The sequence below is a fragment of the Parasteatoda tepidariorum genome, chromosome 3 (assembly GCF_043381705.1).
Source record: "Parasteatoda tepidariorum isolate YZ-2023 chromosome 3, CAS_Ptep_4.0, whole genome shotgun sequence".
NCBI lineage: Eukaryota > Metazoa > Arthropoda > Arachnida > Araneae > Theridiidae > Parasteatoda > Parasteatoda tepidariorum.
The window spans coordinates 130277-143744 of record NC_092206.1 but is presented as its reverse complement, the minus strand read 5'-3'; the positions used below and the strand labels follow the sequence as shown (position 1 = coordinate 143744).

The 13468-nt window shown below is 31.4% G+C and overlaps 1 protein-coding gene across 1 annotated transcript in view; it reads right to left on the bottom strand.

The window, feature by feature from the left end:
• Positions 1-356: 356 nt before the first annotated feature.
• The window catches only part of LOC107438589 (protein stum homolog), a 44024-nt gene continuing 30912 nt past the window's right edge, over positions 357-13468 (bottom strand). The window contains exons 2-3 of the mRNA XM_016050905.4: positions 9615-9788; positions 357-3197 (exon numbers count right to left, since the gene is read on the bottom strand). Coding sequence (XP_015906391.1) covers positions 3157-3197; positions 9615-9788 — 215 coding nt within the window. The 3' untranslated portion in view covers positions 357-3156. The remainder of the gene's footprint in view (positions 3198-9614; positions 9789-13468) is intronic.

The following is a 13468-nucleotide window of genomic DNA, read 5'->3' as shown; positions in this document are numbered from 1 at the left end:
TTTTATCAAATTTTCAGTCTATCGTCCAATACAAATCAAAATAAAACGGAATTTATGAATGGATTTACTAAATATAATCCCTCCACTGTGTATAGTTCTAATTTGAATAGCATAAATAGAGATATAGAAGCAGATAGTATTCTTAAGATAAGATAAGATAGAAGATGATTTTTAATTAAATATCTAAGGAAACTACGCTTTCTATATAAAATTCATACCATTATACAATATTCTATAACTATTTATTTACTTATTGTAGTTTTCTACGCACCAGCATAAGTCGTAAAAATATCTACTCTACAAAATATGGAGAGAAAAAAAAAACGGTTAAGAGTTAAAATCTTTGTAAACTGTTCATACATTTTGTTACAAAATGGATTTCAGCATTTCTATCTTATAATTCCTTTAACAAGAAAGTGAATATTTTGTAATCAAAATTCTTTTCTTCTTTTTTGTTATACATATGGTTTAAAAATGAAAGAAGCTTCAAAACTTAAAAAAAGTCTTTCCAAATCTTTCCCACTTTCTCGTTTTTTCTTTGGTTACTTTCACATTTTTCTCCAAAGATATTATATAATAGTAGAGCCTGAATTTTTGTTGTACAAAAATCAGGCCACACACCAAGTAACATTGCCATTATTTTCTAAGAAACTTATTTTGATAAGTTTTACTTCGAAATTTTTGGGAAAAAATTTCGAAATTCAAAAAGACAGACAAAAAAATAATTATTGAAAATAGAGACTAAAATTCTAAAATAATGAACGAAGTATGTGAAGTAGTAAAAATTAGGAATTAGATTGAAAATAAAATTTTAAATATTCTTCATATGAATTTAAAACTGATATCCACTTTTAAGTAATTATTCTTTTCTACAGTTATAAGGTTATGATGGGAAGTATTCATAATAATAATTAAGAACTTTTGTAAAACTTATAAATTATCTAAGATGCGTTTGAAATACGGGGGAAATCATGGAGACTTAAATAGTTCAAATTCAATGTAAAAATACATTATATACAATGCAAAACAAACAAACTGAATGCATTATTTGTCATGAAACTTATTTATTAAAAAATGTACACTATACTTGGTTGGGAACTATCTTTGATTCGACACAGCTATGAAGGAATAATTTAATCGAATATCGTTTCTGGTTTACGGTTAAGAATGTTTGTATAGAACACTATTTCTGGTATGATACGATTAAAAAGAATCGAAGAATATCGTATTAAAACATTATTTCTGATTTAAAAAGATCGATAAGGATTGTAGAATATCATATTAATATATTATTCTTCGTAGTTTATTAAGATGAATAAGGATTGCAGAATATTTTACAAAAACATTATTTCAGCTTTGATAATAATGATTACGAAACAACTTATTAAAACATTATTTCTGGTTTAACAGGGATTGTAGAACACATCATTTAATAGGACTAAAAAATAGTATAGGGTGACATCATAGTGTTCAATGCAGTAAAAAGAGGAATAATATAATTTTTAAAGCTTTTAGCAGCGTCGCATTAATCCTATAAATCGACAAAAATTAGATTGTTTTATTTGGTTAACGGAAAAATCCTCATTCTATAAATTAAAAAAATTCTGTTTGTTAAAAATGAGCATCCGTATTCTGAAATAGAATTCTAAAGTTGACGACATCTTATGACTACAACATTGGATTAGATTTGTTCAAAAATACTTCAAATATCGTAATGAAGTGATACTTTAATTCTAAAAATGTCTCTATATATAGAATTCAAGAACACTATCCTGCGTCCCAATCTTTAGTGGTCCCATAGGAGTTCATACTTTAGGCACACTGTTAATTATTTTAAAAAAAAACTGTATTTTCTACCTATGTACAATTGTGTCATCATTTATTTTCGGCATAAAAGATATAGGCTGATCTCTTTCAAATCTTACATTCGATTCCAGATACCGGAATTTCCATCTTATGGATGAACCTTCACTAAACAATTCAAAAATAGGACTCATAGTGATTGTTCCAAGGAACACAGAAGAAGAGCAGCCCATAACCAAAAGAAGAGGGATGATCTGGTCATTTCTACGTATACCGATTTTTAGAACCATCTATAGCATCACGGCTTGTTTGCTACTTTTATCTCATCCCTCAATCAAAGTTCATCTCTAAATTTTTTGTGACTGTTCCTTTTTGTATTTCATTTAAATCATGTGTCATAAAAAGGGAACCATTGTTTGTGGTATGAACTGAAATAAGGTTCACCATAGAGGGGTCTGATAGAAATCAACTGACACGAACAAATTGTAAGAGTTCACCTATATCTTTTATTTAGAAGACACAAGATGGCATTTACAGCTGATATGTTGTCTATGTTGTAGATTCTTTGACTAGAAACCTGAGTAGCCAGAGCTGATTATCTTGCTTACAGACATGGCTATGAATAAATATGTGAAGATTAAATCGGTCGATTGGTCCATGCATAGCCTCTACTTTTGTTCGTATCAATAAAAGTGTTCTTTCACACGCATTTCGAGTCTATAATAAGAATCTAACACTCACGTTAAAAAATAATTAAAACACAGAATAAGTTTCCTTTTTGCAGTTGTGTTGCAAGAAAAAGAATTCATTATACAACAATTACCATAAAAATACATAAAAATTTTTTGTAGCGATGCAAGTGAAACATACTTTAAATCATAAACAAAAACTCATAGTGAAAAAGAAGGTTTTTCGCAGCAACGTAATAAAACGATCACAAAGACATATATTATTGAAATAAACATTAATTCATTCATAAAAATAATTTGCGCAGCAATTATATCATAATATTATACTATGAAACTAATAAAAATTAAATAGAGCAAAAGTTAAGTGATAAACTATAGGATTAAATTCTTGCTAAGATAGGAGGACAGATTTGTTAGACAGTTAAAATAGATAAAAATAAATTTAAAATAACCCCCCAGTCCACTTTTAAGTGATCCATTACAGCACTTATATAACTGAAATGAAAAAAAAAAGTGTTTCATATATCAAACATTTTAAATGCCATCTACAGAAAGTCCGGTAGCGTTCTTTGGTCTCTTTAAATGCTTGCAGCGGAAAATATCACAGTTTCTGCTTCTTCCAGGCAGCTTGGACCTTTGGGTTCTTCTACTCCTCCTCCAGGGTTCATAATGTGGCCCTCACAATGTCATTCTCTTTCTTAGAAACTGAAATTATACAACAACAAATTAGCTAACGATTTTTTTTATGGATCAAATTCAGTACAAAAACGGAATTCAAATCATCAAAAAAATGTGACGATCAATGGTTACAAATGGGTCAGATGCTTTTTCTTTCTGAAATGGACTCCATTAAACATTTCAAATCATGGGTTGCAATGGATGTTTGTTGATTTTCATTTCCTGAATATGCTATATACTTTTCCTTCTTCAGCATTCTTCATTTATATGAATAATCACCGTCAAGTCAGTCATTATACGTTAATAAGTAATACAAAAATATTTTAAAATATTATTATGTAAATACGTTAAAAATGCCTGTTAGTGAAAAGAAAAAGAAAAACAGCAGCGGTCCCCATAGCAACGCATGCAATGACGACGCATGCGCAAAAGTGTTTGGATGCCATCAAATCCAAACCCAGACCCATTTTGCCAATGGGTAAAAAAGGGCCCATGTCCAAGAGTTCGTGGGTTCGGTCCCTGCTGGTCGAAGACTCCCCGTGTAGTAAATGGTGACTGATGCACGTTAAATNAATGTGGCAAACTTACGTCGCCAGTTGGCGATAAGGACAATCACGATTGCAGACCTAACTGCACCTGTTTTTCTTCTCAGTTCGGTCTGTGACGACGCCTGTGTATATTACTGGGACAACCTGTCCGCCACGATGTTTAATCTAGAACTTAACTTGTAACCTTAATTGTTATCCTTTTATTAAATTTATTATTATTTAATTATGGCTGGCATTCTGTTAATTGTTTCTATTCTTAATCAACTTAATTACTCATTTTAGATCATCTCTCTATTTGAATATTATGTTTTTATTTTAGGAGTCGCGTTAACTTCCACGTGTCTCCTCAGTATCACACGATAATTATAATTTAACGTATAGAATCTTATAGTGAGTCTAATAATATATGGACAGGGATTGTATAGGCCAGATTCAAGTCACATTTAATAATAGTCGAGAATCTGATGTAGATTGAGTAAATATAGAAAACTTGGCTCAATATTATTTCTGATTAGGTAATATTGCTGACCGACCCTTCAACGTAATTTACACGTTGGGAGAAAGAACGTTGTGGAGAGGAAAAATCTTCGAAAACTTTTCTTTCCCATAATCCCCACTATACCCCTCCATTCACTAACTCGATTATTATTAATCTGATAAACGATCTCTTGAATATTCCACATTCATTTTCCAAATTATAATTACATCTTTAATTTTTTTAACAATTTTTAATTCTTCGTTCTTTTTAAGTTTACCTCAGTGGTGCCACCTATTGACGAACATTGTTATTTTTCCCACAGCACTCTTTCTCCTGTAAATTGTTTCTATTACTTCTGCACTCCTTTCTGATAGTTATAATTATGATGAATAATATTTTTGTCTATATTTTATTTACCTCGTTCTATATTTATCACAACACAGTTTGTTTTCCCCTCTGTTATTGTTTTATCAAATTGTTTCACTACTCATTCTGACCTCATCAGAATGTAAACACTATCTGTCCACAAGGCTGCAAACAAACACCAAACTTTGTTATTTTTACGTTTATTTATCAAGAACTTATTACTGTTACCTCTTGCATTGCTTTTTACATGTTATTACCCATTTTACTAGAGTATTTTACTTCGTTTATTATTCTTAATACTTTTATTTTAAACTCTTTCCATTTTATTATTCCTTTATTTTGTATTACTACTCTTGTGCTGTCCTGAGTTTTCTCCTTCAAGTGATCATCTCAAATATAGTGTTAGTGTCGCATCCTGATCGAAACTCCAGATCACGTGACCTGTGATCAAATACAGGCGATGGCTGATAGAAACCAATTCAGCTCTGATCACGTAGAAATATCGTCAGTGTTAGACGGTGAGAGTCCCCTTGACGTCAGTCTAACCGTGGAAGGTTTTCGTGGTTTTCCTCCCCGCGTAAAACAGATGCTGGTTATTTTCATCAAAATGTACTCCACGCAAATTTCATTCAATACTTAATCCAAGAGTTCTCTTGTCTTCTGGATTAGGTTCAAACTGACAAGGCTACGGAGTTGAACATGAGTAGTCTTAAGCTCAAAGATTGGGTCGGTTGTTCAAAGACGGCTAATAAATAAAGTCTATTTTTAGTTAGTTTAGCAGATTCCCAATCGCTGCTGTATTGGGTAAAATATTTACTTTCGGTATAGTTTGCCTGTAGAAAACGCTTGCTGCTATGGAAATTCTCTCCTCATTCTCTCGCCGACCCAGTCTTAAATTAGATCATAGTTAAACCTCGTAACTATAGCCAGACGAATGGCTGGGGGAGTTATTTACATAGACAAACTCCTCCGTGCTAAAAACGGGGTTGATTTGCACTTTCTCAAATCGTTCTCAGACTGGAGTGAATCCGGCTGTTTCAGAGACTGGGAATAATTCTGTAAAACCCCCCATCCATCAAATATTTTTCTGCACTTTTCGCTGAAAATTTTTACACTCATGTAACACTTTTTACCAAGGTTGGTTATAGTTTACGTTCTGTCCTAAAATTTAACTTGTTTTTCACTGATTCATTTCTAAAATAATTGTTACAAATGTTCTTTTTGACATTAGAAATACTCTTCAACGTCAGCCTTTAAATCCGCGTTAATAATTAAGATACTTAGAAGAATTTACTTTCATTTTATGTACAGAGAAAGATGATTTTTCTACCACAAGTTTCCATACCCTTGGGATGCCGTTTTATAGAAATCGTTACTGTCATTCTTTAATGTAGTGGGGCTCTACGACAGAGACACGCCCTAAATTTGTTATTCTATCAAGAATTTCGAACTATTCTCTGAAAAGAGTTTTTCACTTAACGCAATGGTCTAGAATGGTATTTTATATCTGCTTCTTTTTAATGCAATACAGTAGAACAACAGTTTTAACACTAAACATAACATAAGAACTTTTGAAATCAATAATGTGCTTTATAATCTTATCGTTTTTGCGCATTTGACTTCATGACTTTTTCTAACAATAATATACAGCTAGTCACTATTTTTTTTGGTATTTTGTTTGTTTCGAATAACCTATTTCCACCACAACCGGTCATTTGACCAGGAGAACAATGTATTGCAATGTGGGGGAGGCGGAATTATCGACCATGCCAACCGTCATCTATCAAAAGGTACCTCATGATAAAATCAAGTTAGCATGCTTTATATATAGTAGTGAATGATGTTAAACTTTTGTAGTGGTAGTTACGCCGCAGTACTCCCCCACCAGAATTTTATCAGAGATATAATTCAATGAACAGATCTCACTAGTTGCTGTACTTGTGAAAGACCGGGAGAGATAGTCACCGGATTTTTTTTGAGTGCTGAATGTGAAAGGTGTATTAACTTCACAGTCGAAGTCGCTCCTGTGTTGCCATTAGCAGTTGAGTGTATGCAGGCGTTGAGAGTGTATGACGTTGTGTGAATATTCGAGACGAGACTGAGTAGCAACAGCGCAGGAGGTGAATGACGCATTCACAAATAGCAAGTCAACTGTTCAATGTGGACTATCCATCGAAGTAGGCGTTACCTGTCAAGAGATTGTGAAGTGGGAGTTACTTGCATGATCAAATCACGTCCGGGTCACCAATTTAGAGGTTTCAAGGTGTAAATTAATTTCCTCTAATCACTAATTAATGAGGACTCCAATGTGTGGTGAGAGCAAGGATGACGATTTTTAAAACTTAACATATATTTATTGAAACGTAACAAGTAACAAGTTTTGTGCGACTGCTCGCTGAGGGGATACTCACTGGAATGATGTAAAAACCTTAATCCCGGCATCTCAGGGTAGGCTGAAGAGGCACAATTTGGGGGTTTGATCTAAAAATAGATTATTTGGAAGGGAATCGCTACAGTAGATATAGGTATAGTGTTGGTGTGTATAGTGTTAAAGCTGCTCTATTAAAGTTTCGAGTCACACAAATAACACTTTATAAACACTTTTAATAACTGTTGTGACTTTATAACAGTTATGCATGACTGTTAAGTTTAGTATTATCCATTTTCATTGCGCTGTTAAGTAACAAAAATATTTTCCAAATATCTACCACAAACAGAGCCCAGGATTGCAAAAAAAGCTTTTTTTGAAAAAATGCAGAATTTATTTTTTAAAAAAACCCTGCTTTTGATGATATTAATGATCTCATTAACCACAATTATTGACTGATTGATTCACTAAATAAATTGTTACGCTGCATCAGATATTGCAACAAAGTTAAAAACTATTCATTAAGCTAATGTGACGAAAACACCTACAAGGAATGATTGCAGAACTTTAATTTCATTGAGTGATACTTTGCTTTTCGAAGTAGTGTGAATAATTATTGCTCTTAATTACAAGCATCGCAAACTTCAAAAACAATTAAACAGGGATTCAACTGTTTAGTAAAACTACATACCGTCATGTGGGGCTACTTTGTGCAGGATTTCGCAGTTTTTGAATTTTGACATGTAAAAAAACTATGTTAATTCAAACTTTAGTAAAATTTATCGATTTTATATTCAGGACTGGACTCACATGAGTGAATTTGATCAATATTGGGATTATTTGTATGTAATATTCACAAATAATAAGTCAAAACATACCTTGCACAAAGTAGCCCCCAAGTGGGGCTACTTTGTGCAGCGATAGGAAGTCAGTTTAATAATCATGTTTTTAGTAAAATATTGATATAAAATTGTTAAAAAATGTTAATTGTTGACATTTTTAATAACAAAAACATCAAGATATGTAAAGATATTAGTTTGAAAATAATTTTCAGCATTAAAAAACCATTTTTTATAAAGAATTTTTTCTTAAAAAGAATGTTTACTTCAAAACATTTGAGTTTAAACAAAAGGAAACCATGAAATGGATGAAATTTCAAAAATACTAATTGTTACATATTCATTAACATTTATAATATTAATAAATTTGAGCATAACATGCTTGAATAAACATGACAGAACTTGCTCTTCAGTTTCTGTCAAAATCGCCTGATGTCCTATAAAATATATTTTTATGTGTTAAATCGTTTGATTAATTCATTAGAAAAATCTTTGTAGAAGAAAAATGGTAGTTTACGAGCACGTTTCACGTGTTTCTTGAGAATTTTATTAAAAATAGTATTTCAGTGGATTTTGTACTCCCGAGAAGCTTCTGCAATCGACATACCACCAGCAACTGCCTGCAAACATTGTTGCAGCTTTTCTAAAGTGTAATCACTGTAGTTTTTCGTTCCAGGTATTTTTTTAATAACGTCTGACCATTTTTCTGTCGAAAAAAAAAAAAAACGAATGAAACTTTGCGCAAAGTAGCCCCACAGTGCATTTTCTTTCATTTTCCTTTTATTTTTTATTAATTTTCAAATTTTTTTAACGCTAACACAATATAATTGTTTATTAATATATAAATAAAAAATTTTGCTCTTACGACAATTGTTTTATCAACGTCTTTGCATTTCACAGCTAAAGTATGTTTCCACGCACACTTTTCGATGTTCTCGGAAAGTTGTTGACATTGGATGAACAAAACACACTCTGAGATTGTTTTAAAATTCGAAAAAATGTTTGTAGTAATAGAGGAGACTTCTATCTTCAAATTCCACACATTTTTAACGTGAAGAAAACATAATACCGAATAGCAGCGCTTGAAAAGTGCCAAATTCGAATTTGCACAAAGTAGCCCCACGTGACGGTAACATTCTTTTAAAATAATCGAAACACAACACAAACTGAAAATTGCAAGTTGAAATTTCCCATAGTAATTATAAAGCAAAATAGTTTAGAAATAAAAAAATCGTATATTTATTTTATCATTCATTTAAGAAAGCATTAAGATTTTATATTATAGTTATACAAGTTAAATCTCTAAGCGGTATTGCTTAATTTGAAAGAAAAACACAGAATTTCGGTAGGCATCACTGGCTGAGGTCAGTAAGCGGGTGGATGATCAGCTTTGCGCAAGAACCGAGGGTGCGCGGCCCTCACTGTTCTGTGCTCGACTTCACTCTCAGGTCGTCTGTTTACCAAAGTCATTCCTTCTGCAGAGGGATTCAGATGCCATTGGATCATCCTGAAGAATGTTTCTCCGACCGTCGCCATTAGCTCATTGAGCAGCTCTAGTGCGACGTAAATAAAGTACCTACTTCCATCTTAGGAAAATGAGTGAGTAGGTAAAATTGTTTTTAATAAACAGAGAAGGAGTTATAACATTAGAATTAAATTCATAACAAATTTCTGTAATTGTTAAGGTTTTTTTTTATTGTACAATTTAGCTTTAGCAATCAACACGAAGTATCAGCCGAAGTTTATTAATGTCATAAATGGCACCATAATATACATTTTTCAAAAATAATACGAGTTGTTCAAAAGAATGAGCAAAAGTTAGGATTTAAAAAATTGAATACTTACTGCTAATACCGACAAATGTTATCCCCCACATGATACTCCACACCCATCCAACGACTATGAGAGCTGTAAGCAGTTGCAGAAATGATGCTAAAACATTATAGAGGAAGGCCTTGCACCTGTCATCGTATTCAGTCGGACATCCACACAGAACTGTTAAGGCAGCTAAAAAGGTTCCTGGAAACACAATATCTTTTAGATTCATTTATTAATAACAAATGGAAGACTATTGTTAAAAATATATTTGAGAGTGCCCCCTTTCGAAAAATTAGCGGTTTTTGTTTAGGCGCCATTCCTGTTCGCGCGGAACACCGTGCAAACAGGAATGGCGGCCAAAAGCTAATGAAATTTCAATAAAACATCGGTGAGTCGTGATGGCTCAGGGGATAGAGCGTTCGCCTTCCAATGAGGTGAACCGGGTTCGAATCCCAGTCGATACGAATTTCGCATCCGGCTTGCACCGACCACAGAGTGCTGACGTGAAATATCCTCAGTGGTAGACGGATCATGGGTTAGAGTCCCCTTGACGTCAGGCAAACCGTGAGGGGTTCTCGTGGTCTTCCTCTCCATGTAACGCAAATGCGGGGGTTAGCTCCATCTAAAAGTTTCCACGAAGGCAAATTTCTCTCAATACACGATCCAGGAGTTCCCCTGTCTTCTGGATTGGGTTCAAAAGGACAAGGCTATGGAGTTGAGCATTAGTAGTCGTAAACCCATAAAATTGGGTCGGCTGTTCAACGACGGTTATAAAATAAAATAAAATATCGGATAAAACTTAATAAAATTGCAATGAACACAATATAGGCAAAATTAATAAAGACAATAAAATGCATTTTGAATCGAAACAAAAATTAATATAGAAAGCACAGAAAAAAAAGAATATTTTTTGTGATATTCACCTGAATTAGTATTGAAAATGATCCAGTTTGAATTGTAAGGTTAGAATTTCTGATTATTAATTAAAACAATAAAAAAAAATATCGTTTAAATGGTGAAATTCTCTTTTATCCACAACTCAAGAAGTATTTATGGGATCTCTGTCTAGCTCAAAAATAAAAGAACCCACTTAATGCATAACAAAATTAAAAGTGAAAAAAAAAAGAATTCTAAAAAAATGATGAAACAGCAGCGGTTGCCATATCAACTCACGCAATGACGACGCATGCGCACTCTTGAAAAGTGAGAGGAGGCCGTTGGGTAAAAAATGTATTTGCAACTTGACTAAAAAGTAGTTTTTTGTTAAGCATTTAAAATGTGAACGAGATACATAAATATACAGATTGAGAACTAATACTAGAAGGAATTGAAAAAAAAACATGGTATCAGATAACTAGAAAAGTAGGGTGGCGTGCACCACATTCTTGCTAATGTTCTTTATTGAATTTATCTGACACGGCGAATGTAAAATAATTAAATGCGCGCAATAAACTATCTCTTTGTTCAAAAAGAAGTTAGAAATTGTTAAAGAATTTGTTAAAATTTATCACTTTTGTTAACAATTTGTTAAAGAATTATCACTTTTAAATAGATGGAAAACTGAATCTCTCACAGTAAAATTTAAAATAACGCTTAACTAATCAGAAAATTCCATTTCATTTTTCATTGAATGAATTAATATTTGAAAAAAAAAAAAAAAACTGTACTAACATGCAAGTTTAAAAGGAAATGTATTTGAGTGGATGAAGTATTTGACGAACGATTGAAAATTTGAAAAAAAGATATATAGGGAGGCTGTTAACTAATAGCTAATAATAAAACAAGTTTAATATCTAACTGTTAAATTCGCATCTTTCAATTCTAGTTTTAAACTTCTTATTTTAAACTTAAGCAAAACAATACTAAATAAGCTGAATTATGGTTTTGTTGTTATGACAAAATATTGTTATAAACGAAGAGAATTATTATAACGTAAACATAATTCTTTTTTGTTGAATTTAGTGATTATACTTTGAATTGCTCAACAGGAAAAATACGAATGCAATTTTTTATAAAAGCAAATTCTTTCCCAATTTATTCAAAAAATTGATATATACCCTAAATTTTGCTATTTCTTTTATTTTTCATTGACATTTTACTTGGATAATTTCATACAGATAATGCTTAATATTAAACAAATAAAGTGACAAGATTTAAAAATGCGTAAGCCAAACTTATCAGAATATGGAAATATTTACCGCGTTTCCGTTTCTATGAGAGTTAAAATTAACAATAAAAGTGTTTCTGTAATATGTGATAAAATTTTTTAGATGTACTAAAATTTAGAAATATTATCATGATAGCATAAAAAACTACTTATTTGGTTAAATTTACTCTTCAGGTTTATATTTTTGTCTAAATGTGTGATCATTAGAACCAGAATTTCCCGTAAAGATCGAACCAAACATAAAGTGCTATTAGTTGCAGGATTTCATAAAAAAAAGTTTTGAACGGAGTTGTTAATTTAATCAATTGCGCGTAAGTAAAAACGTTATAATTTCACAAACGTCTGTATTATAAGGATATAAAAATCGGTAGATGCGGTATTTTAAGTAGAAATTACCAAAAAATGAAGAAGTTCATACTTTTGGTTCACTTAACCCACAAAAAATTATAATATTACATATGAATAGCAAAGCACGAACATTTCACTAAACCATGTTCACTATAACGGCGTACAACTGTACTAATTCAATTCCTTTGTCACGAAATAATCTACGATTATTGAAAAATATTTCTGACGAATAACAAACAATTTTGATGAAATTATTTTTTAAAACCGACAATGAAATGGTTTTTCCTCTTTTTTTCTCCCTTCAATAACACAAAAATCAATGAATTTGGAAACCTCTTAATCCTAATCTAGTTCTGAAGAGCAAAAAATTCGATAAATCGATTTCTTTTTCAGAAAATCGCGACATCTGTTCATGACATGCTTTAGTGGAATTACCTTTCTTCATTCTTCACTTTTATTTATTTATTTTTTTTAGTTCAAATTTCATTAAACTAAATAAACAAACAACAATCGATGTTAGAATTTTTTTTCCAAATAGAATATGATGGTCCGTTAATTTGTTTTGTTTGTTTTTTTAATTTATTTGTATGGTAATGGTTTATAAGAGATTAATTTAATGTGAAGATTTTAAAACACACTTATATATATAATAGAAAATAATTTTTAATATCAATATGTAAAAACAAAAAGATTTACCAACAAATAATACAGGATTTTTATCAAACTACTCCTAAATGCATATATGGGTGATTGACGAAAAATGACAATTCACTGTCCCTTGCACCAAGATCTAATACTATAATACTAAAAGAACTTTTCTTAAAAAAATTAATAAATAGCATTGTTGTTAGCATTTTAAAATGACTTTGCACTAGCATTGACTGTTTTATATAGTTAAAAAATTTACTTGAATTTCGAAATGTCATTTTCCTGGCATGTCTCAAACAATGTTTCCAATAATAACTAGCTTCAAAACTTCTCAGAAATTTTTCAATATCTAACTTTCTTTATCTCGACAGGTGTAAGCATTTCTAGAATTTACGCAGGGGGTATTATTTACAAAAACCTCGTTTAAAATAATTTTTTTTTGTCAATCATTTATTTGTCCAAGAAAATCTGTCATTTTCCTGGCTACTTTTATTTAGCGGTTTATAACCAAAATAGATAGAGCCAGCAATTAATATCTTATGTTAATAGATTGATTAGATACCCTCCTATATGAACATGTCTTGTTACATAAATAAAGAATCAATTTTCTGGTTCAAAATCTATTTCAAAAAATTTTTCAGGGTGAGTAGGTTTTTGTGTTGTCATTTTCCTGGCTTCTTGAAATCATTAATAACATAAACTACATAGATTTATCTGA